The 26,206-nt window shown below is 39.4% G+C and overlaps 1 protein-coding gene across 1 annotated transcript; it reads left to right on the top strand.

The window, feature by feature from the left end:
- The first annotated feature begins 5,976 nt into the window (after positions 1-5,976).
- Positions 5,977-26,085, top strand: ERMP1 (endoplasmic reticulum metallopeptidase 1). The gene is made up of 15 exons (XM_072860053.1): positions 5,977-6,371; positions 7,357-7,658; positions 11,101-11,228; positions 11,588-11,693; positions 12,566-12,712; positions 14,287-14,379; positions 15,768-15,980; positions 16,922-17,142; positions 18,718-18,892; positions 19,483-19,673; positions 20,277-20,429; positions 20,953-21,155; positions 21,886-22,001; positions 22,466-22,629; positions 23,788-26,085. Exons 1-15 carry the CDS (start codon positions 6,064-6,066, stop codon positions 23,950-23,952), a joined length of 2,685 nt encoding a protein of 894 aa, XP_072716154.1. The 5' UTR covers positions 5,977-6,063; the 3' UTR covers positions 23,953-26,085.
- The last annotated feature ends 121 nt before the right edge of the window (positions 26,086-26,206 follow it).

The following is a 26,206-nucleotide window of genomic DNA, read 5'->3' as shown; positions in this document are numbered from 1 at the left end:
TGCCTTTTACTCAATAATCTCAAAACTGAAATTAGTGACTGTGTTCTCTGCTGCTGTAAATAGTTTCAGCTCTGTTGATTTCAAAGTTATTTAAGCCCTTTCACCAGATAATTTCTTAACTGATTTCTCAATTAGAACAGGGCTGCTTTCAAAGAAGATACAATATATCTATCTACTGGCTGTTTATTATTATTGTAGTATATGTAAGATGGGCAACAAGTCTCTGGAGTGTAGTTCTTATTTCAATAAACTGCACAAATGTAAAAGGCCAGCCTGCCATAAATACACACAGAGCCTGGCAAAGTCTCCTAGAAGTCAGCTGTGCTCAGGTGGAAGGGCAGATAGCTTACAAAACCATGCCTCCGGCATTCAGCAGTCCTTGCTGGTGATCATGCTTGTCCCTCTACCTGGAACTACCAGCTCTTATCACACACACATTCTTTTTTTTACTGACCAAAGGTTTCTGAGAGCATTATATAAACAGACAGTAAGCCAAGATAAAATATTGCCAGGTCACATGATTTGTCAACTAAGAGAGTATTTATCAAAATGACTGAATCAAAATGACTGTATCTTTGGTTCGTGGTGTTAAATGATTGCTGATGTAATATGGGCAGCCTGAACATGAATTATCTGATGACTGTGTGTAGGAGAGATGTTAGCAAGGGAAAGGATTGGGAAACTATTGTGGAAGAAATAAACAGGCTGACATTACTGCCAAAACAGCTGACATGGGATGCTAAACCAAACTGGGTAAGAAATGTAGGTGAGTGTGGAGAGACTTGAGGTCTTGAAGGACAAAAAGAGATTATCTTGATGTGATTAGAGAAGGAGAACCAGGGAGGTGATTCGGTTGCACAATGTTGTTAGGCTGATGAAGTAAGTGATGTCTGTGCTTGTGTTTTGTGGAGATAGGATAGCTGGCAGTGATAGCTGGCAGATATCGGAGGGGCTAAAGAGCAGAAAGAGGTAGCAATCGAGTGACTGAGTGATGAGGGTTTGGCAGAAGCTGTCAGACTGTACAAGGTGAGATATTTAATAGATAAAGGAAGAATAAATGTCTTATATTTGGACTGGGTTCCGGTTATCCTATTATCAGCTTAACAACTTATTATTAGTTTAAGATTGACAGAACCTTTCCAGGCTGGGAGCAAAGGAAGAAAAAGCCTTCTGTCCTGAAATCACAGCAGGGGGAGCTGACTGCCCCCCTTCCCTCTCTCCAGGGTAACATCAAGCCCTGGCCTCTCTTTAACAGCAAAGGGAATGCTGAGCCTGCATGGAAAAGGGGGCAGAGTTTCCACAGGAAAGAGGGTGACATAGAGCCTGAACTGGCTGCAAAGGGAGGGTATGTCTATCTGAAGAAAGGTTGCTTGTTTTGCTTTTTGACAAGCAATAATCAGGCCATTTTCTCTATGTAATTATTGGTTTTGATTACAGCTACCACTACAAAATAACAGGGTAAGAAAGAGAGGGAGCACAGAAAATGAGTACTGCTAAACAGGGAAGAGGGATAAGCACTGCTTAAGCTTATCAAAACAAAATGGTTAAGTACAGTGCTGATGTAAAAAACAGTCTATCTGCACCATATCAATCTAGAATCTGTGGGTGGTTCTTCCACTTCCAGTTCTGAAATGAGTGACCAGGGTTTAATCTTTCTGTTTTAATTATAGGATGGTGCTGGAAATGCCCAATTCTCGGGTATGTCTGGAGTGTGGATGAGGCATCTTCTGTCATTGTATCGTGGGAAAGAGATGGATGTGTTTGGCTAAATAAGCCCTAAATGTCCTCTGGTTGATGTCTGGGAAAGATTTTTACAGGGATTCAGCTAAGAGCACAGACATTGAACGATATAAGCTCATTAGACTCCCTGTGCCATTTTCTTAAACTAGGCTACCATACACAATGCCATCCATGGCCAGATGCTGTATTGTGGAGTTATGTGATAAAGTGAGGCAATAAAGACCAAGAAGAAGAAATGCAAAGTTCCTCGACAACATGAAGTGTGCCTGCGTAGAAGAGTTCTCAAAGTGAACAGCTGCTTATATCTGAACTGAATACAGGCTACACAAGACTGCCCTGTATTTTTATAAGGGTGGATTCATGCACTGATCTCTTACAATATTCTTCCTGGTTTTGTTTTTAAGACTAGCATAGCTACAGATAATGATGAAGAACACCTATTGATTCAGAGCAATACTGAATGCTTACCAAGTTTGCAAGGCAAACATTTTCAAGCTTGCAGTATACAGAATCAGAGGTGAGCCATAGTTAAGGGATGGGTACTGGACTGTGGGTAGTAACGACCAAAAAACCCACCCTTGAAGACAGGGTAAGAAATTGATTCAATGTAAGCTTCCAGTTACAACACTGTGGCTACAGGAGTGAGGTGACTGATGGGTATATGATCGAAGAGAGGACAGATCCAGTGCAGGAGGGAGGAGTGAAGATCTAGCTCCATTGCAGCAGGAGGTTTCAGATGCTCAATGGTCCAACACTGGCTTCAGTGCAGAGAAGCAAGATTCTTCCAAACGCACAGGTGTCACTATGAAAGGCTGACACAATAAGCCCTGGAAACTCGGGATGTAAAATCTGGTTTCTCCTCCTCACAGGGTTTCCTGCTTCCTGCTGAGTTCCAGTTTCACTGAAAGCTGGTATGGAAGATCCTGCCTGTCAGAGAAGCTGTGGGACACGGAGTGGATGGCTGGAACATGCTCTAGTGACAGAAACAGATTCCCAAGACAGCTGAACAGAACTGACACTTCAAAACTGTGGCAGCATGCTTATGTTAAAGCAAACAAACAGCTCTGTCTCCCTGCAGGGTAGCGATTATTTTACCTTTCTATTTGACACTGGTGTAGGTGCTGGAATACTACTTTTCTTTTTGGTACAGCAATGCAGGGAAGTTACTGAAAAACTGGAAATCAACAGAGAAGATTTAGGAGGAGGATGAAAGGACTGTAAAAGTAACAGCTTATAAAGCTCAAGCTTGAAGATGAATGTAAGAGGAGTCTTGATCATGATGTATTAATACCTACAGTGGACCAGGAATCTTGTAACAAAGGGATTTTCAATTTATCAGTCAATAATATAAGAGGATCCAATGGATGGAAAACTGAAGCTAAGAAATTAGTACCACAAATAAGTCACATTTGAATGAGAAAGATGACTATAGGAACAATTTACCGATTATTTCATGGATGCTTCATCATTGTTTATTTTTAATCAAAACTAAATGCTTTTCTGAAGACAGTGTTCTAGTTCTCTTACCCTAAATAGCTGATGGTGGCCTTAACCTATAGTACATTCATATTTGTATTTATTTGTTAAGCAAGAATGTTATCCTGCTATCATTTAACTTGTTTTTACTACTACGTTAGAAAACAAAGCAGGCTCATGGTTGCTTTGGATGAGAAATTGGATTTTCACTTTCTCTGCTGAAAACATAGTTTACAAGTATAATTCAAGCTCAGTGAACAAGGTGTTTCCCTCTGTTGTGAGCTGACAAAACGAAGCAGTGTGGATTGCAAGATACTAGGTTAAGCATCAGCCTTCTTGACATAAAGTCAAACTAAATCTATGCTGAAGCATTTGTTTGGAAATTAGATCCAATTACCTTAAATCGGTCATTCCAGACTAACAGAGCAATAAAGGGCACTGTATTTCTTGATGTATTTGACCCTGACGTTCCAGTCATGTCAAAACGTGTATGCACTATACCTCCAGCTTAATTCACATCACACAGTGTCCTCCCAACTGCTGTGCTCAGAGCAGATGATAAACGGGCTGTCGGTATTCCAAACATCAGAAGTCTTTCTGATCTAAAGCAGAAAATTACTTCTGAATTTTGAATTGACGAAGTATTAAAAATTGTTTTGACCTGTAGAGTATGACTGTCACCAAAATCAGTATAGTCAGGTCTTTTTCTTACCTGAGGGGTTTTTAATGTTCAAATGTTGCCCAAAGAATGAACGGAAAAAGACCATTAAGAAAAGGATGAAATTCCTTTACCGTTCTAATCCTCAAGTAATATCCAAAATAAATGAATGATGTGTAGCTCCTATTTTCTCAAATTGTGTATTACCCTCCAGATCAATAATGTAGGGCCTGACATAGTCAAATTGAAATGCAGCAAAATGTGTTGCTGGAGAGGAACTGCCCCTGCATAAAGCTGCTTAAGTGAGTTTTTCAGGAGTGGTGGTCCCCAGTACTTTAGCAATGATGGTATTATACATGAAATCAAAATAAAAGATGAAAGTCCATACTTGATTCCTCGTTTGACTTCTCTATACAACTTTAAGACCTACTTAGGAATTTCAAAGGAGAAATGCAGATCTACACTGAATATCTGGCCGCATCTTTCTTTAAAGCCACATTTTCTTATGTACATTACTAATACAACCTTACTATCATACAGATTATTAATATGACATTGGGGGGGGGGCTTACATTTAATTAGCTTTGGTTATTTGTGTTGCAAGCATTTCACTGGACTAATTATGCACTTGTATTTTTAAGAAAACATTTACATTGGCATTTTTCATAGTAGAGCTGTTTCTGATGTAAAACCTACTTTTGAGAACCAAATCTGAGGGTATGTTTGGCTACTTGTCAAGAGGGAGGTAACACAGGTAAGTGAAACAAAAGCAGGAAGAAAAATTGAACAAAACAGAATAAAACAAACCTCTCAACCTAGAACTATGTCACTGGGTCTTTTATGTAGTACTGTAATCTGGAGTTGTAAGTCATAAATTGTAAGCAATAATCTTGTCTGTACTGAGGGTGCAGTGAAGCAAATGAGAAAACTCATGAGCCAGAGTATGGAAATTTCCTAAAGCACCTGAGGTGTGCAGAGAGCACAGTCATCACATTTTAGTGCACCACTCCTTCAGACTTTTTCATCCCGAAGAGTATTGCAACTCCTGTTAGAAAGCTTCAGTGTGGCAACCCAGAGGCAGGGTAGAAAGCAGCAGTGTTCAGTGTTTATCGGCAACGCTGGATATATTAAAACAGCCATTTCTCTGGATCCCGGTCATTACACATTTTGTTTCCAGATTACGTCACAGAGCACAAGAGACAAGTATCTTTTAGGACATCTTCAGGAGTAGCCGGGTGCGTTGCAAAGCAGTATGATAAAGATAGGAAAAATGGCCATCGAACAGCTCTGTCCCATCACTCAGAGGCACGGCGAGAGCAGGCAGAAGCGTGCTGCCCCGCAGAGAAGCAAGCGGAGCGCTGCAGGGGTGACGGTCCGCGCCACGGCTCGGGCCCCCATCCTCACGGGTGCTCTCCTCGGCGTGACTTCACTGGAAGCGGATATTCACTAGCACCTCCAAGAGTTATTGCACTTCACCGCGGGCTACCCGAGCTCCGGTCAGGGCCGTGGTACAGCTACGAGATGCCAAAAATACAATGCAGTGGGGGGGGAACCCAGCAACCCCGAGCACCGCCGGTGCCGTGACCTCCCGCCTGCGAGGCTTCACCGCCCCTCGTCTCCGGTGCGGTGGTTTGTGGCACTCTCACTGCTCCCCCACTGACACCACGGCTACTTCTGCACACTTTCCTGTGTGTTTTGACAAAAAACAACCGCAAAAAGCCGTGAAAACACGAAGACTCGCACATCTTTGTGAGTGAGGCGACCCTGCCCGCAAAGGACGGGGCGATCCTCGCTCAGGAGCAGGGTCAAGCCGTTGCTCGCCCCAGCGCTGTGGCGGGACAGAGGGCTCCACCGCTACCGGGCCAGCGGCCTCCACCGGCAAAACCGAGGGCTCCTCGGCCTCGGTTTTGCGGCCGGACGCACGCGCAGGCCCGCAAGCCGAGCAGCGACCGTTACCGAGCCGCAGGACAAGGCGCGGCGCCTATAACAGAGCCCAACGGCCAGGGTGGGCGGGCGGTGACGGGGCCCTGCCCCGCACGTGACTCGCCAGGGGCACGCCCCCAGCCTCGCCGTACCCCGCCGAGGGGCGGGGGGGCCGGGCCGGGGCGCTTTTTGACCCTCGTCCGGTTCCGTATCGCGCGTCTGCGCGGCGGAGCTCGCGCCGGCAGCCGGGGTCGAGCGCGCGGCCCATGGAGCGGAGCGAGGCGGCGCCTGTGTGGCGGCTCCGCGCGACCGGCGGCCACCGGGACCGGGACCGCGACCGGGACCGGGACCGACGCCACGCGCCGCCGCGGGAGGACGGCGACCGCGACATGGGCGGGAAGAAGCGGGGCGGGCCGCGGCGGCGGCGGCTGCTGCCGCTGCCTGAGGCGCGGGGGGCGCCGCTGGTGCTGCTGTACTTGCTGGGGCTGCGGGCGCTGGTGCACGTCTCGCACCGGCAGCTGCTGAGCCGGCCGTCCGCCGCCGGGCCCCGCGACTTCAGCGCCCGCCGCGCCAGGTACGGCGGGCGGGGCGGGGCGGGGCGGGGGCTGCCCCTCCTGCCCGGGGCGGTGCCCGCCGGCCGCGGCGCTGGCGGCGGAGGATGCGGCGGAGAGCCGTGAGACCTCCCCGGGTGGCGGCAGCCGCGGGGCAGAGTCCGCCCGGCGTTACCCTGCGGGCGGCGGTAGCTGCGGCTGCCGTTTGCGTGCCGCGGGGGCCCGGGCGGGAGGCTCGCAGCGGCGGCCTGGCCCTGCCTCGGGCGGGCGCACGGACGAGCCCGACCGTGCAGCGCCCCGTTAGCAGCGTCGGTGCAGCGGGGCTCGCCCTGGGAGTCCCGCCGGCTGGCTGAGCCGGTGCGGGCCTCTCCCACCAGTTGCTGGATGCCTGTCCTCGGCAGAGTGCTTGTGTCCTTCCCTGCCCTGGCAAGAGCTCAGAGCTCGCTTGGACGCTTGCACAAAGTGGGTAAAAGTATTGTAAGGGCTCCGGCCCTCGTCTCGGCTGCCTCTTAAAGGTGCTGTTGTGGGCTGATCAAACAACGCATCCTCTGTAGTTTAATTCTCATCGTATTATAACGTACTTAGTGTCTGGGAAAGTTTCTTTGCAAATTTTTAGTTGGTGTAGATCTTGCTAAGCGTGTGCTTATTCAGATATTCAGGGAAGAGTATGTATACATATGCAGAACCTTGCTAAAGATAAAATCTTTAGCTTTGCCGTTCACCCTTTTGTTTCTTTTTGGATTGATACGTTCAAACCAGAAAACCAGTAGTTTGGTTTAATATCCTGGTAGACAGGATGAGGAGCCCTGAGTGAGGATCATACTATATGCCTATTAACCGTAATGATCTTTGGCATCTTGACTGCCATTGCTGTTTAATTGGCTTTAGTCTCTTCCCCTTACTGTGAGTTTTGAGGTAGGAAAATGTACAAGAATGTTACAGTTGTAGATAGGTTACATACTAAATGTTGAACATGTTGATGCTGAATGTGTAATTTATCTCTTACAGGGAATATCTTGACAACATAACAGCAATTGGGCCCAGAACAGTTGGAAGTCCAGAAAATGAAGTTCTTGCAGTTAACTACCTCTTAGAACAAATTAGGGCAATAGAAAGAGAAAGCACAGATGCTCACAAGATATCTGTAGACGTACAGAGGCCTACAGGCTCCTTCAGCATTGACTTTTTAGGAGGCTTTACTAGTTACTATGCAAACATAACCAATGTTGTAGTGAAGCTGGAACCCCGAAATGGAGCTGAGCATGCAGTGTTATCCAATTGTCACTTTGATTCCGTACCAAATACCCCGGGTAGGTCCACGTGTTCATTCTGCGTTTCTATATATTACCTGAGCCACAGAGCTTGGCTTGCTGTCTTCTCATACCAAGTAGCCTTATGGCCACATGCTAGAATACTGCTTGTGTCAACTAGTCTGCTTGATTTCAGTGAGATTCAGTTTTTAGAGTGACAGGTTGGTCCTGTTAAAGTCAGGATTTCACTACTTTCTGGTAGACAGCAAATTACAGATACTATATTTAGATTTCTAGAAAGTTTGGTTATATCTCCTGTTCTTGTAATTCACTGCTTATGAATGTAGTTCATGTGCTGCTTCCACCTGTCATTCGGGTCTTTCCATACTTCTGTACTGATTTAATCCTGGCTTTCCTTTCACAGGATGCTTTGTGCCAGAGACAGTTCCCACCCCCACTAACCAGTCTGTGTTTTCTGCTCCCTTTGCTGGTATCATACTTTATCTCAGATTTTTAGTGTGATATCCTTAAGCTATGCCAATTTTTTTTTCTTTCTGCATTCAAAGCTTCTGTCTCAAAAGACTGTAGTGATCAAAGATTAAGGTACTGTTGCCTTGGTAGTGTGTATATCTCTCTCACTGCTACTTTCACTGTCACTGTTGCATACTCTCTTATTCTTGTCCCTCTGCATTTTTATAAATCTAATCATGTTAAATAATTATTGCAGCAAGGGTATAAACAGCTTTGTAAGTACATGGTTTAACAGTGCCAGGAAGGTAGGGAACTGAAAACCGCACAAAAACATTTGTTGTAACACTCAGCCACAGGTGTGTCCCTGTTATTGCAGTTGAAAAATACCTACAGATTTCACTGCGCAGCTTTTACTGACGTTTCTTCATTTACACCCTACACAATATTTTATTTGTGGGCGTAAACCTTCTGTTCCTTAGCACATGCAAATAGTCTTAATTACTCAGAAAACAGTTGTGTATTAGCTAGAGAAACAAAGCACTTGCTGTATTCTTTGTGCCTTTTTTCTGTCAACAGATAGTATACAGAACTTCTCTTTCTCAATCATATTTAGGCAAGATGAGTTTCCAAATTAAGCTTAATAACTGCATGATCATTATACAAGCTCTGTGATTTAGGAACTGCAGAGATGGTAATTACTGTATTTATAGTCTAAATATGTCTGCCTGGATTAGAAAGAATACTTAGATTAGAAAGAACACAAGCATAATACAATGATTATTGAAAACTGTCTTTAAATTGATGCCCTATGTAAATTGTGTGTCTGCTTCTATGGGTTGTAACAGTGGATTATGTCTGTAATGATTACTTTCTTTACAGTTAACTCAGACAGTAAAATATTTCACCAACCGTGCACAGGGGTGCCAAAAAATATTAGTGATTTGTATAGTATTATACAGAAGTCTGTGGAGGAGCTAGAAATCAGCTTGTATGCTTGCCCTTCATCTCAAAGCAGCCTAGCCCTTTACCACAACAGTGGTAAAGGCTCTGTGTTTAGTTTTCTTAGTGTGAAACTTGCACATAACCTAAGCAAGAATCTTTTGTTTTCTATTCTGTATTTCTGTAAGTTATTTGCTTACAGCTTTTTTCCAGTACCAAAAATGTGTTATCTAACCAGAATCAGCAGGACTGAGTGATCAGTAATATATTTGAAAATAGATGATAAAACATAATCTGCTGTTATACTTATGCGTACAAAATAAATAAAGCAAAACTCGGTGAACCATTAGAGCTTCAGTGTTAGAAAGCTTGAGTTCCTTGTGAAGGAAAAACATAAACTGTAAACTCCTAAAACATGTCTCTTGTTCTAATAGTACTAATTTTCAGTTTATATGGCCTATTTGATTCTTTTTTAGTGAACTTGAAGGCAGAAACATCCTTGAAATTATCATCGCAGATGTAGCTGATAATGTGGTTTTCTTAGGTTACTTGTATTTGCCATAAAATCTGCTTTAACCTCCCGTCGGTTTTGCTGTATATGAAGTATTTGAGTATGATACTTTCTCTGTGAGCTTGTGTCATAGTCTATGGCTACATGGCTGCTTTGATCAGGTATAAATTCTGTATGTCTCTTGAAACCAATAACTTTTATTTTTCTTAGCTTCACAGTGAGGCAGATAAGTTATTAATCTCACTGAAAACTATAATCAGTTCTCTGCTGAGTTTTCAACACAGCATAAGTTAGATAAAAGAACTCAGTGTGGCTAAGAGTAGACTACTGATAAATTCAGGTAGCAATATAAACAGGCGTTTAAATCAGATATTTGGGGGGGGCTTTTTGGAAAGCTTTTGGCAGAACAAGGCATTAATCTCTGAGAAATAGATTAGAGAACAGTGTATTGGAAAGATTTTGCTTTTATTTATTTATTCTGAAGTACTTCCATACAATAAGCTAAGGCTAAAATTTAGACAGAGATTTGTGTTTGTGTCAGGAATATGCCCTTTTCACAGAAGGGGGAGATATGTCTAAATTTTGCCAAGTTACATACTTTGGGAAAGCTGCTTTTTTAATGTGTAAATTAAACAGTTTTAGCAGCTAATGAGTCTGCCCTAATAACATGCTGAGGCCTGGCCACACTATTGTTGTCATCTCAGTGCACATCAGCATCATATATACAACCCAGGCCTCAAGGAATGAGGTTAAATTTCTCTGTTTGCTCCTAAATCTTATTGATTAGAGTGGGATAGGGAGATGCTACATCTTGCACCAAAGTGAGGGAAATGGGGCAATGGCATACCTTGGCTAAAAGATGGATGCTTAATCAAGGTTAAAAAATGGCAGGGCATGGGAGGAGGTGTGAAGAAGTGAGAGTCTCAAATAGTGTGGGATGAGCAACTCAAAAAGAGAACAGACTACTGAGCTTAGAGTAAAAGGGGTTTTCTGCAAAGAAAGAAGGGTGGTGGAAAGCATCTGATCATGGAAATACTGTATTATAGCATCTACTTTCATTTTCAGAATGTTTTAAAGGTGTGGATTCTGGTGTTTTCTTTGCTTTATTTTGTAATCTTGGCCTTATGTTACTTTGAGGTTTTGTCTACTTACTTGAACACATTGTAACAGTGTGGAATGCTTTAGGGTGACTTGTGTAGGAATGTTTATTTTCTAAAATTTGAGTATGGCGTAAGTGAAAATTATGTCCTTGTTTATTCGTATTGTTCTTAGAAAAATAGATAATGATCACTTTGCTTGCTTAGTAACCTGGTTAGTCTACTTTTCTTGAACAGTAGTATTGGGTCTGATATCTTGTACTTCACTTGCTCAACTTTTGAACGTTATTTTTCTTTCTGCTGTTGTTTTTAACTAGCATGGACAAAGGCTACAAGCAGTAGCAGAAAATATACTAAAGCTTGACATAGTTGTACCTCAGTTAGATTAAGTGACTGAGATAACGTAAAGCTCTTTTCTTCTCTGGTCTTTGTTGCAATTCTGTGTGTTTGTTGTAAGCCATACTATTCTGCTGATTATTTTAAGGTGCCAGTGATGATGCTGTTAGCTGCGCAGTGATGCTTGAAATACTTAACACCCTTTCAAAATCATCAGAGCCCCTACAGCATGCTGTCATATTCTTATTTAATGGTGCAGAAGAAAATATTTTGCAGGTGAGAATATGCCAGAATTATAAAATATACATCAAAGCTGTGTATTAAGACTCTGACAAAGGAGAGAGTAACTGCAGATATGGCTTGTATTTGATCTATTGAAATATTAGTTACATTTTCCTCAGAATGTTAAGACTGGCATTTACTTGATTTTAAAGGGAAAAATATACTTAGATTAAGAATATTGTCTATATTAATTTAATTAGAAGGCTTGGATTTTCTGCATCTGTTTGTGTTGTAAGTGATCTGGCTGCCTTGTCCAGTCTTGAGTTATGATCATACATGATGGAAAATAACATTTAGGCTGGTCTGGAAGATATTTGACCTATATATTTGTTTTGTTTTGTTTTCCCATCAAGGCTAGTCACGGCTTCATTACACAACATGAGTGGGCCAAGTCAATTAGAGCTTTTATTAACCTGGAGGCAGCAGGTGTAGGAGGAAAAGAACTTGTTTTTCAAACAGGTATGAGCTTGCATTGTGTCCAGTTTCTACACTAGGATAATTTGATAATAAACAATGTAGACTTGAAGGAGTATTGAAAGTGACTCACAAGCAAAAGACAGGAGTACCTCTGTGCCTCTTTCCCAACCCTGTGCAGCAAGTAAGTTGCTCTTCATCTTTAGATACATGTAGGCTAAAGCACTGCCACAGAAGTTGCCTCATAGGTGGGAAGCCTGTGTAGAACAGAATTACAGAAGTTGTATTTTGCTTTTACATCAAAGGTAGTAAGGAGAAAACCACATTTGGATATCTTGTATGTCTTGCATAATCATATTTTCATATGCTTTATTTAATTTTCACCACAGTTCTTTCAAAATCTTTGCAGGGAGATGTTGGTATTAGAACTCCATCTGCTGCTCAGGAAGCAGAAAAACTTCTGCGTTTTGTAGGCTACAGTTAAACTTCTGCTCCATCCTAGTTGGACTGCAGACTTCCTTCTACTGCTGGAGCTGCTTAGTTGTTTACTTGCATTGAATACTTTAGTGGAGAGACTTTTCTCTAAACAACAATTTTGAGGTGTGGTACGTGGATGATAAATTGGAGACTCTGCTAAAGGCTGTGACTTCTTCATTAGTGCTGTGTCTTTTTTGGGAGATGGCTTATCTACTCTTCCACTGAATGCTCAAGGCATCAGTGGGTTTTTTCCCCCCAAACATAGCTAGGTCTTTCTTTCAAGTGTGTCATTAGCCAACACGAATACACTTAGTATATACCCTGTGAGGCAATAGTGGTAAAACTCTAGTGAGTTCCTTTGTGTTGTTACCATAAAGATACATACCTTAACTGAAGTTCAAAAGGTATTTATTGTGGACTTTCTGCTCATCTTTTGTTAGGACCTGAGAATCCTTGGTTGGTACAAGCATACGTAGTTGCAGCCAAACATCCCTTTGCCTCTGTGGTGGCACAGGAAATATTTCAGAGTGGTATTATCCCAGCAGATACAGACTTCCGTATCTACAGGGACTTTGGTAATGTTCCAGGTACGTTATCAGAAGGCATGTCAATGCGCATTATGCAACCATTTATCTTAAGTTTATAACAAGGAGACTGTTCTGCAGTTTACTATGTGAAGGTCCTCAAATTTGGCTTGTCTTTCAGTTTGGGAGCAAATTTTCCTCCTTTTTTTTCTAAGGCAAGAGCCTTTAGATTTGGTTTGTTGTGTAGGTTGTTAAGGATGTTTTTTGGAGACTGCTGTTTTCCAGAAAGAAACTACATGGTAGAAAAGTTTCCTGAAAATCAGGAAAACACTCCGGGAATTAACAGTACACTATTAAATATTCTGTTTTGAAACATTTTGGTAATTATGCTAGTAACCTGCTTGCAGGAATTAAATGTCTGTACCTAATGGATAAACTAAAATAATCTTTTTTTAGTGTGACTTAGTAATTAATTTTTAGTGTGACTTAGTAATTAATGCATTTTCATGACTTTTTTTGTCATAATCAAGAACAGGACAGCAGGCTTTGGTTTTGCTAATCTGTTTACAGTTTGCTATCCATTCTGCAGAGAATGACCAGTGGGAAAAAATGTGGAACACATGATGCAAACACAATTCAAAGAAATGTAAACTTCTGTAAAATCCTTGCTGTCTGGCACAGGTTGTCAGTGGAGTAACTTTCAAGAAAAGTGATATTTCTGAACTGATTCTTAGAACAAAACATGTTGGCACATTCTGAACTGTTCCAAAGTATGCTTCTAGCCTGAAAATAAAGTAGCTGATTTTGTACAATGTGTTCTTTATTTGTTCAGAATTGTACCTGAATCATAAATGGTAAATGAATTCTCTCTGGTCTCTGTTTTTTCTAAACAAATAGAAATGAAATAACCGAGTTAAAGAACTAGTTTGTTCCTCTTTGTCCACTGGTAGAATTGAGGTCTGATTTGTTAAACCTCTGCAGAATGGTGAGGATTCAGATTGCAGACAGCAGCTTTTTGCATATGCAGCTGAGGGGGTGTGTCTTCAGGATACACTGAATGTATAATTAATCTTGCAGAAAACTTTTTTTTTGTAAATATTTTTGTTTATTTTTACAAATTATTTGGACTTTTAAATTAAGAGTTTTCAGACCGGTTATTTGAAAAGCTGTTTACGGTTTACAAATTAGAAGTAAAAAGAACACACCTGGTATTTTGAGGAGGCGTTTCTACAGTTCCACAGTGCTGCTTTTTTATTACCTTTCAGCGTGGATCTCTATTGATATTTCACTAGTAAATATTTGGAAAGCACCTTGTACATCTTTTCTGAAGTTGAGATGATTAAGAATTTTCATGTGTTTCTCCAGTAGAGATCAGTTTGTGTACAGATGTCGTGCAAATCAATACATTAGAAAGGACAGATATTTTAAAATGTTTTAAAAGTTTCCTTTTTAAAATACACATGGAATCCCAGTTAGTCTTCCTTCTACGAAGCAGACTATTTTGTTCATCTTTAAGGACAGTGAGTGGGCTACAAAGTAGAGCAACATTTTGTGTGAAATATATCTGAGTCTTTCACGTGTTTGTTTTGAGGTTTTAGGTTTACATAATTTCAAACATACTTTTTCTCTCTCTGTAGGAATAGATTTGGCTTTTATTGAAAATGGCTACATTTATCATACAGAATATGACACATCAGACAGGATTTTAACAGATTCCATTCAGAGAGCAGGTTGGTATTTCAAGAATTCAGTAATTTACTAAATGATAGTATTGTAGCTGCTTTTTCATTTTGCTGTAGGACTGCGATCGCAAGAAATTCGTAATTTTAATTACACATTTAGAACATGCTAAACATGTTCTAAAGAACAAAGAGTTAACTGAATGCATGTCTTTCAAATACAAAGGAAATATGTTTAGTCAACTTGGGAAGATAAACTTTATCAGTATCCAGTGATGTTGATTTGAAAGTAACTGTGGAATCTAATTAAGGTTATAATCTAGCCATTGATACCTGATTGTTCAGCGTTCTGCGTTCCTTTTCTCTCAGTACATCCCCTTATTGATTAATGTTCATCATGAGAAGCTTATGGTTGTTGGTGGCCTAGAGACTGATCTGCCAACAGAGGTTTTGCTTTTAGAATGAATCTCAGTCAAACTTATGTGGTAGCACACAGACTGTAGATAGACAGGATTTATTTTCTACTAAGAGGTTGTGCTCGTAGCCGGCTATTTGACAGACTGTAGTAAAGAAAATTAGTAAGACCTTTAGTTTCCCAGGAAAAACTAACCTAATTCTAAATGCCTCCAGGATTTTGACCATTTCCCTCTTTAAGCTTACACAGAAGCCAACTTAGATGACCAGCATGAATGAGAGTTTTAAACACTTTCTTGAGCCAGTGCAGTTGCAAGACAAAGTAACACTTCTAAATTCCTGTGGGAAAGATGATTTTAGTGGTCATGGTGGTTATGTAGAACATCTCTTGCTAAACATATCACAGCTAAAAAAAAAGGGGGGCAAACTTTTCAGCCATTACAGGTCAAGTAAAAGTAAAATGAAAGTTGAGAACAATTGTTCTCATTTGATTACATGTGTTTTGGCTGTACTGTGGGAAAGGAAAAGGTGGTTGGTACCTGTAGGCTACAAAGGAAAATAGCCTCCTTGTCTCCTACCTTACAGTCATCTAGGGAAAGGCAGGCAGGTAATTCATAGTCATTGAAAGATGGAGGGGTTACTAGTGGCAAGGAGAAGATGAGGAAGATCAGGAAATTATAAACTCTTCTATGGGTTAGCCTTGAAGTCCAATGCTTTAACATTAGACCTGAAGAAGGGCATATGGGCTTAAAGCTTGACTACTCCCTTCATTGCAACAGTGTTTAAATACATGAAGCTTCCCAAGTATACTTATTTTAGTGACAGCTGTATAGATTAACTCATGAAAATACTATGCTATGCATACCATCGAATACCTATTTCAGAATAATCAGTTGTATATTCATGTCTTTATTGAGGATATTTCAATACAGATTTATTTTTAAGAAGGCTTATATTTAAAAGAATGCTGTGTACTAATTCGTCAACCCTGATGTAGTTATGTTGTGTATCTGCTTTTTTAATAGGGGACAATATTCTAGCTGTCCTAAAATACCTAGCAACATCAGATAAGTTGGCTAAATCTTTTGAGTATCGACATGGAAATGTTGTGTTCTTTGATGTACTTGGTTTGTTTGTCCTGGCTTATCCTGCTCATGTTGGCACCATCATGAACTATATCACAGCAGCAATTGCTTTTCTTTATTTAATCAAGAAAGTATTACAGCCCAGAACAAGAGGTAAGTCTAGTTCTTAAAAAAAAAAAAAAAAATCAATCACATTACTCTTTAATGAATAGCAATTAGTAGATGAAGAAGTGTTAAAGACATTAAGGCATCTTTTTAGATAAACTTCAGAAATAAATTTTAGGTGTGCAGCATGCCATAGGAGTTGCTTTGTGTTTAAATCTCTGAACTGTGAATAATTATGAAGAAAGACTATGATAGACCTAGATGTGTAGTATTTATGAATCATGATTATGTCTCTTATCCTTTCATGAAGATTAAAATTAAGTCTTTTAAAGATCTGAAAATGGAAAAAAAATAAAATTTGCTTGGTGTATAATATATAAACTCTTTGCTCTGTTAGCACAAGTAGGGCTTCAGAATCATATTTCTTCAACACCTGTCCATATAAGCAAATAAGAAAACAACAAATGGGGAAAAAGAACAAAGCTTAATAAAGGGTGTAAAACAACTTAAATCTTCTAGGTAGACCTTTTCAGGTACATGTAGGAACATATGTGTTTTTTAAAAAAAAAATCAAAACAAAACAAACACTACCCCACCCCACCCAAAATCCAGCAAACATTTTGGAGTAAGAAAAAGTTACAAGAAAAGCAACTCCAATTGTTTTTTTTTTTTTTAATGAGACTTTATAGATGGTAGAGTGGCTCCACTGGTTCTGTAGAGAAATTTTTCACTATTGGGAACATGGTAATCTGCAAAATACACTAGTACTCTGGGAATAAATCTTGCAATGGGGAAGACTGCAGAAAGACTTGCAAAGAAACAAGCTAAGTGATTTAGACCATGCTGTTAAGAAACCTTCAGGATGGACTCCTCATGCAGTTTTATTTTGGTCATTAAAGCAATTATACTGTGGGGTAATTACAATCTTGATGATAGTCTGCAGTAGAATACGGGACTGTTGAATGAAACTTCTTTTTTCTTCTTCATAGCTATTCATAACCTGAAGAAATTCTTTACTGCATTCGGCTTAACACTGATAAGTTGGGTCTGCACCCTGGTGACAGTCCTTATAGTGGCAGTGTTCATCTCTGTCATTGGACGATCTCTTTCTTGGTACACCCATTTCTATGTTTCTGTGTTTCTGTATGGCACTGCAGCTGCAGCTAAGCTCATTCTTGTGCATACGCTAGCCAAGAAGTTCTTCTACAAGGTAAGCGTGACTTCTTTCCTAATGTTGAAGGGTAATGTAGTGTTTAATCTGTGGAAGACTTAATTTTTGAGTTGATTAAAAAGATGCAAAAAGTTTTCTGTATTGGACAGAAGTATTTAAAATGTTGCTGTGAAAATTGCTTCACCTAAGCATTGCTCTACTAAATCAGAGAGCTCAGAGCTTCATGATTTAAGTCTTTTTCTTTGCTAATGATGTTTAGGAAATGCTTCAGGAAAAAAGGCAAAAGCTTAACAGAATCCGGTATAAGGTACTGTTTCTTTCCCTATCTGCACTTCCCTTCCTGCCATCACTTCAGTGATAGAGAGCAGAGCAACAGCTGGAGAATTCATTTTTTTTTTATACCTTTCAATGTTCTCAGTAATCACAGAATCTATATACATACTCAAAAGTTCTTTGAATCTTACCAGATTCTTGCCTCTGGATGTATGTGTATGACAGGTTCCCTGAATTTAATAATTTATTTTGGTACGGTACCTCCTTATGTATATTTTAATGTTTTTATTCTTTATTTAATCTAATTTATCATTTACATTTTGTTTTGAAACTTGGAATTCCAGTTCTGTTTTTATTCTCTCCTTTTTATTATGCATGTTGTTTTGGTGATGTCACTTGTATTCATAACCTTCTAAGCAAATAACATGACTTCTTGGGTTTTTTTCAGATGGTTCATATGAGAGCTTTTTTCTTACATCTATCAGAATTTCTAGTTCTCTCATGCCCTCTTCTAATATAGTAATCTGTGCTGTACAGAGCTTTCTAAATGAAGCTGTTGTGAAAAATTTGAGTAGTCACCCTTCCCTCTATGATTATTCTGATTGTTAGTTGTTTTGATCAGAGCTGGAGATGGAACAGAGCTCTTCATAGTCCATGTTCTTTTCTATAATAGGTAAAGGTCATTTAGGCCCTGCAAGGCTTGGTGAATGATTTCCATTGCTGTCATTTGTCATGATTACTGTCTATCTACCTTTTTTGCTTAGAATTCTTTCTTATGGTCTAACCAACATGATTTAACATGCATAATAATGTCATAATTATAGCTCATAACAATTCCATATGTTTAGATGATTGTTTAATGGCTTTGTATTAAAAACAAACAGGGCCCTGAGGTGGTGCCTTGCAGTATCTGACAGATGACGCTCTTCCAGGGCAGAAGTCGACTCCTTGAGCATGTTAGGTTTAGGTTTCAGGTGCAGCAGTATTTAGTCATTCAGTTTGCTGTTACTTATCTTCTCGGCCATTTGTACAAGCTTTTAGCAAGGGCATTTAGGAAACCTAAGCTGTCAGCCAAATCCAGCTTCATCCAAGTATTTGAAGAAGTTTTAAGAACTTACTGAAATTTGATTGTATGGGAAGTTGTGGGTGGATCCATCATGTCTTTATCTGGAAGGGGTTTTTTTAATTGTTTGGGGAAGGGGAATGTTAACTGTTACATGTATGTTAACAAATATATATATGTGGTGTTGTCCAAGAAATAAGGATTTTTCAATGTGTTCTCATGAGCTGCGATCCGTGGAATATGCTCAGTGAGGAGTGTATTTGCTTTTTTTGTTACAGAATACGAATGAGCAGTACCTGGGAGATATTTTTTTTGATGCCTCATTGATGATTTGGTCTACAGCATTGGCTATGATTACTCAGATGGGCCTTTGTTCAGCATTCATTTGTACATTATGGGTAGCATTTCCTTTACTTGCTAAGCTGATGATCCATAAGGAATTCAGCCAAAGAGGTATGAGTTTTGAGGCGGGGGTGGTTGTATTTTGAAACATCTGCCCCTACTATTGTATATTGAGTGTTTTCCTCCAAACTCTATTATTTAAGCAAAAGAAATCCTAAACTTTGAACTTTAATAGTCAAAGTAACCATGTGACATTTTTGTAAGAATAAAGTGTGTTCTTGAACTAAAGACAGTTTGAAAGTATGGAGAAGCTATTTAAAAAAAAAAAAACACTGAAAAACATCCTATGTCTCAGGCTAAAAATAACAATACTATATGGGGTTATTAATAAGCAATCAGATACTTTGATGGACAGGAAAGGTTGTTAAAAAGTACAGTAATATTTAAACAGCGTTTGGGACAGAACACCTGTTTAATATTTTTTTTAATACAAGAATAGTTTTGTGGTGTTGTCGAAAGAGTTATATGGGCATTGGCTGTGCAAAGTGAGGTCCCCTTTCCATATCCATGTCAGGGATGAGGATCAGTGTTGTGTATTGGACCTTGCGTCAGTATATGGATATATTAGTAAAGCTGTGTGTTTTATGTCCTTTTAAGCTTTTATGGTTTTTTGTCTTTTGGTTTTTTTCTGTCCCCTATAGGTGCCACAGTGAAGTTTGTCATGATGTACATGCTGGGAATGTTTGTTCCCTATCTGTATATGATGTATCTTAGTTGGACTGTATTTGAAATGTTTACGCCTATCATGGGACGAAGTGGTTCAGAAATTCTACCAGATGTGGTGTTGGCAGGATTTATTGTGGTCATCACTATGATTCTGTCATCCTATTTTGTAAGCAGAATTTGTAAATGTTGTTTAAAACTTTTTTAAACTTTCTGTAGAGTTTAGATTCAATGTTTTTCTAAATTAATACTTGAAGTTAATGATAATTTGACAATATCTTAAATGTTATAGGAAACTTCTAGGAAACGTGTCTAAGATTCCATGTTTTGTGTTAGTCAAAGAAAAGTCACTGAAGCAGGCTTTACAAAAATATATCTGCTCTATGATGATTTAGTAAAGATTGGTGTAAAATATGCAATTTAATGCTGAAGTTTGAACAGGCATTCATTTTAGGTGAAGTATTGTATATGGCTGAGCAACACATACACTACACTTCAAAAAAAAATTCTCAGGGTTTTTTTTTCTGCTGCCCTTGCTACAAAGGTTCTAGGTTTTTGTTGGCAGATATTTTAAAAAGTAGGAAATTTTTGAAATCTCTGGGAAGTACTCACTTTATTCCTTTTGGTTTTAAATACTGAGATTACAAATAAGTGTCTTGTGTCAGGTAGTGCAATAATATCTTTTTAATGTACTTTCAGTTTTAGAGTTATATGAATAGTGTCTTACTTAAGTCTTGCAGTTTTATAACTGGGCTGTCTTTTTATTCTCTAGATTAACTTCATTTACCTTGTCAAAAGTACAAAAACGACGCTAATAACTTTAACTACTGTGTTTGTAGTCACTCTGATTCTCGTTTGTAGTGGAATCTTCTTTCCTTACAGTTCTGATGCAGCTAATCCAAAGCCTAAGCGAGTCTTTCTCCAGGTAAGAAGCACCCTGCATGTGGTATTGCCTCTGTTGGTTGCAAGAATGTTTGTTTTTCCCAAAGCTTAACACCTGTCCCCCCCCAAAAAAAAAAGAGTAGCTTTTTCTTGCTTGCTTGATTTAAAAGCTCTAAGAGTTATTCCTGGATTTGAAAGAATTGCTCGTGTTTTCCTTGTTCAGTCTCTGTGTTCAGTTTGTCTGTCAGAAGAGCAGGGTTTTTTCAGGGGGTTTTTAAGTGCTTTGAGTAAGCAATGATAATTTGAAAAGTGAACATGATGGGAGATGAGCAAATACAGGCACAGTCATCTTCTGAATGTAGGTGTTTTTATGGCATGTTTCTTTTATCCAAGTAATTCTCTCTGTATATTCATAAATACTCGGATATGTGTTCAGAGCATACTGAAAATGCAGTAGACCTTAAGGATTGACATGGAGGATATTTCAGAATCAGTGCTGACTTTTGCGAACTGCAAAGGCTCCATCATCTTTCCGTGTACCTTTTTTTTTCTTCTTCTTCTTCTAGCACACGAGCAGAAAATTTCATGATCTAGATGGAAATGTGGTTAAAAGTGACTCTGGTATATGGATTAATGGATTTGATTATAATGGAATATCTCACATAACTCCCCATGTACCTGAAATCAATGACACCATTAGAACTCCATGCGAGGAGCAGGCTCCTTTCTGTGGCCTTCCTTGGATTCTGCCAGTGCATTTCATGTTCCGGTTGGTGTGAACACTGCTTCACTTGAGCACTTTCTGCCAAAGCACATTGTTCATTTATGCAATCTCGCTTATGTAAGGGAAGAAAAAGTAAGGCTAATCTTGGCCTAAAAGTAAATAATCCTTCCACTTCAGAAGACACTTAAACTTCTGTCTAGATGCAGTGTCTTTTGCCAGAATCTCTGCAAGAGATTGCTGGGACTGCTACAGGAGCTGTAGAAGTTGATGTGTGGAAAATCGATGTCAGCACCAGTGGAGAAAAAGGTGAAGGGGGGGCCTACTAAAGGGCAGTTCAGAGTAGGAGTATGCATGTCTCTTCCCTTCTTCCCCTGCCTTGCCCCAGCTGACAGCAGAGGAAGTCTAGAGTAGCTGGTCTCCACAGAAGAAAACTAGCTGCTGTGACTATTTCTTATACCCCAAGAATCTTGTGAGGAAAAGTGTAGCAGTTTAAAGATGCAAATGTTCTTACTTATTTTATTGTTTTGTAAATTAAGGCAGATGAAGGTAATGAATGAACACACTGGTGACTATTTTTCTATTTATATGCCCTTTAAATATGTGTCTGGCCACAAGCTGCTAATTTTTCCTGCCTTCTGCTAGAATCAGTAGCTTTTGAATATTTCATTTAGTAACAGCACAGTCAGCTATACTATACAAAAACTTCTTGGCTTCTCATATTTAGTACTCTGAGTGTTGCACTGAGAATCAGTTAAAACTTTTTTTTTTTAAACAGGAAAAACTGGTATCTTCCTGCTCCAGAAATTTTTCCAAGAAGCCCCATTCACTTTAAAGTTCTGTCCAAGGAGCTGATGCCCTGGAATTCAGTGAGGTTAAGCTTTGAAGTATCTGGTGAGTGACTGAAGCTTCTGGTTTGTGATTTGTGTTTATTTTTATGCCCATAATAAATCAGGTTTTGACTCCAGTACTGCAGGTTCTACTGCCATTCCCAAGATAGTGAGCTTCGTGACATTAGCATGAATTCTGTTTCATAACATGCTAGAAGCTGTGGGTGTTGTGTTGCAGTTGTTATTTGGGGGACTGATAACCTTGTCTATTTTGAGTAAGCCTTGATCTTTTTATAGCAAGTCCTTTCTTAAAGTCCATTTTATAGCTCTGTCCCTCTCCTACATAGTCATCTCATTTATCTCACTGCTTATAAATAATTGAAGCTTCTTCTGTAGAGAAGACAGTTGTATCATGTTTTGGAAGACACGGATAGTAATACACAGATAACATGCTACTATATAGGAAAATAGATGGTTGTTTGACCTTCACCTGTTGATACATCTAGATACATATCCCTGTCTCTGCAGGTCCAAGTCACATGTCTGTGTATGTTCGGCCACATGAAGGGTCGGCTCTGTCCACCTGGTCTCTTGGGGATGGTAGGCCAGTTGCTAGCTTAGGAGGAGACTACTTTGTGTTTTACTCCCACGGGCTGCAGGCTACACCATGGCACTTCTGGGTGGAACTGACGGTGAGTACGCCACTGCTGGAAGCCCGGCGGTCCCTTGGTCTGCCCTGTTGTCACCATTTCTGCATTTGTATGTGAAAAATGTCATAATAACATTCTTAAGCTTTGCTTTTTTTGATAGATCCTAATTCTAGCTTCCCTCTTTTAATTTGTCCTTCAACTTTATGTATCAGCTCACATATATTTTTGATGCTTAGTCCATTAACTTGCCCAGCAGCCAGAGGGAGAGTATTTTGCTTGTCTCCATGGTCTTAGGTCACAAGTTTGGATTTCTCTGATCTTAACCTCATAGTTCTTGAAGTTTTATCTTTATACTGTTATTTCAGAGTTCTTTTTCCTATAGTGAGTAGTTTCCTTTTCATGTATTTTTGTTTGCTTGGTTTGGGGAAATTACAGGGAGTCCTTGGAGGGAAACTTCCCTGTCTTGAAGCTGCAAAGAGTTGTAAAAACTTTGTTGTCTTAATTTTCTTTTATATTATTTTCATTTGGAAGCAAGGCTTCCAGCATTGCTGTTCCAGTGGGATTTATGATTCCCCCCTGCGTTAACTTGCCAGTGAAGAACTTTTTGCAGATCTGTATGTTTTTATTACAGGTTTAACAGTGTCTTATTCTTTGAGTAAATATTACAAGAACCTTTGAAAGTTCAGAAAGTCCCTTGTTCCTTCATGGATCACGCAGTCTAAGCACTTAACCAAGTAATCCTCTGAGAGTACTTGATAAAGGCAGACAGGAATCTGTGGTGTAATCTGCAGTGTGACAAGCTTCACAAGATTGATAGTGGCAAAGCTAAGCAGAAAAGGCTTTTCATCCTAAGGACTCACAATAGAAGGATCAGTATAAATGCTATGTTCGAATCCATGTCTTGATTTGTCAGCAAAACTGACAGATAGAAACATGGAAGTTAGAGCATGTGCAAGCTATGTAACAAGTCAGAGGCACTGTGATGTAAATAATTAGTTGCAAGTTCAGTTCACATCGAACTCATCATGTAATCAGACTGATACGTTTGAAGATAGGAAGCATTTTAACATATAGGACAAAGAGCTGCAGGATGAAGTTTATTGCATAGATACTAAGTCTGTAGAAAAGTACATCTGGATTGATCTTATGTTTAAAAGCCATAAACAATCAAAGACTGTGTTGCCCTTTTCTCACTTTCAGGCCCCAGAAAAGCATTCTGATGGAATAGTCTCCCTTGCCATAGCAGCGCATTACTTTTTTGGGGAAGATCAAAAGTCACCTCAACTCTATGCCTTACTGGAGAGGCTTCCAAACTGGACGTTTTCTTCTGGTTGGTCCTGCACTTACGACCTTTTTGTCTTTTAATGTTGACAGTAATGCTGTGCTAATAGGGTAATCTCTCTGACGCAGAATGCTGTTGTACCACACACATTCTAACAAGGTGCCAGAGACTTTCGCAAGAATTTAAAGTACTTTGGCGACAAATGGTGTTTCTTTGGCAGTTTGAGTATTTTAAAGACTACTGCTCTCTTGGGGATATAGTGATACTTCCTGTCAATGTGAATACAGTTCACCTTGGTTCTTCCACTGAAATGGCAGTTTGACTAGTGGGTTTCTTAAAATGAAAACTGCGTTTGAGGAGGTAATGTTAGCATAATATGATGGCAATTGTGATGGAAGAGCCTCATGAAATTATTTTGATGTTATGTAAAATATAACCATACTTCACGTACCTGTGGGGACTATTGCCTACCAATCCTATCCGTCCTATTAAAGTAAGACCTTCAACTGTAAGATGCTTGTTCACGTGGCGGGGGGCAGAGGTGGCAAAGTCCTAAACATTACTTTTATCACTGGATGAAGTCACTGAAAGCTTTGATGCTTGCCTACGTTGCATTCCCAGTCCTTGGCAAATGCACAATGCAGAAAAATTGATACTATGACGGAATGTGGTAATTATTTATCTAATTATCTTTTCCAAATAATATGTTTCTGTTAAAAAACTTAGTTCCTACCCTTTTGCCTGTCTCTTCAGTGTTACAAATTGAGTGGGTAAGTTTGACCTAACGATCATCTTGTAGTTTTGTTCCTATTGGGATCTTTCAGTATCAGCATATAAGTATGTGACTTGCTCTCTTGTATGTAAGCGTGCTAAGTCCCCACTCCTTGATGTGGATGTCTTATAATTAATCTACTCTAAATTTCAAGTTACCTTCTAATTTATTAGAATTGGCTAATTTTTGGTATCTCCTCTGGAGAGACTTTTGGTAACGTGACAGTATTGCACTTTGCTAATACATTTTAACTGTTTCTTAAAATATGGTTTGCTTTCCATAAGGAAAAATACCAAGAAGAGTCATCTTTAAAAAGATGTCTAATATCTCTAGATTGCTCTTGTTTTATTTCCACAGGATGGGTTTTATAAATGACTGTGAGTGATTTAGAATATCTTCCAGTTTTAATTGACAAGCTTTGAATTCAGAAGCCACTGACCTCTTCAGTTTTTTTATACTCACAGGGTTTTTTTCAGTGCTGTGTAATAGTTAATGTTAGTTTCTGAAATTCAAAGAACTCTGCGTACCTGAAGAAACTTCTTCATGCTTTTTTTCCAAACTAATTTAAAACATTTTGTGACATCAATACCACACTACAAATTGCACAGATTAGTATTTTGTTCATCTCATAAGTATTGCCAAATCGCATGCAAAGCAGACTTTATGCATGCATCTTCATTTTGAGTAAAAACTTGCTAGTACTGGGAAGCTTGCAGGGCATGTGAAAGAAAATTTTGTGACATTTTAATTTGTGTGAGCTGTGATGGATAGCAGCTCCCCAATCAGTTATTTTTCCTTCAAATTGTTCTGTAGTTGTATACGATAGTGGCAAGAACCAGTTTAATTTGTTGCAAGGCACATTCACAAAGATTGTCAACTGACTCATGGACTAGGGTAAGAGGTATAATTACTGTAATCATAATGACCTGGCCATCAGTATCTTAAAACCAGTGGGTCTTTCTACATTAACATGTGCATTAATCATCACTCACTTGATTGTATCTGATTTGACATTACAATCCCTGTATTATGCCTTTTTTTGAAAAGTGCTATTAATGATTTTTAAAATGGAGTTTTAGTTCATAACTCTTGTGTCTTGAGTCTCAACAAATGTTTCGTACTGTACTCTAGCTGATGCACAGCTAGTTAACTAAAGTTGCACTGATATTTACAGTCTTCCTCAGTTTTCATTTTTACCTTGTGTTTTGCCTCTGATTTAAAGCTTTGAAAAAGTGCTGTGTGAAGAATTCATACTGGGAGCCAAAAATATAAAAATGCCTGTTAGCAATTTCTGCACCTTCAGTGAAGCAAGAACTTTTGCTAACTCAGGAATTTGACCTTTATTAAATAATTTAATTATGAGGGATGTCTAGTTTGTTGTAAATTTCTGTCTTTGTAAATAAAAGCAAAACTTAATCAGTGAAACTTGTTTTTTTCAGCATGATTAAAGGCCTATTTGAGTTGGTTTTATTCATTGCACTAATGTTTTATTTAAGCTTGGGGTAGAAATACTGCTAAGTGATGCTGGAGTTAGACAGCTAGAGTTAGAGCTATGTGGAAAATAT

This window comes from Ciconia boyciana, chromosome 4 (assembly GCF_034638445.1).
Source record: "Ciconia boyciana chromosome 4, ASM3463844v1, whole genome shotgun sequence".
In the NCBI taxonomy this organism is placed as follows: domain Eukaryota; kingdom Metazoa; phylum Chordata; class Aves; order Ciconiiformes; family Ciconiidae; genus Ciconia; species Ciconia boyciana.
The sequence above is the reverse complement of the archived record's forward strand: the minus strand, read 5'-3'. Positions and strand labels throughout refer to the sequence as shown.

Excerpts from the sequence above, each read along its gene's own strand:
- ERMP1 (XM_072860053.1), top strand. The coding sequence starts at position 6,064 with ATGGAGCGGAGCGAGGCGGCGCCTGTGTGGCGGCTCCGCGCGACCGGC. Across the intron at positions 11,694-12,565 it reads AGAACTTGTTTTTCAAACAG|GACCTGAGAATCCTTGGTTG; the intron begins GTATGAGCTTGC and ends ATCTTTTGTTAG. Across the intron at positions 19,674-20,276 it reads TGATTCTGTCATCCTATTTT|ATTAACTTCATTTACCTTGT; the intron begins GTAAGCAGAATT and ends TTTATTCTCTAG.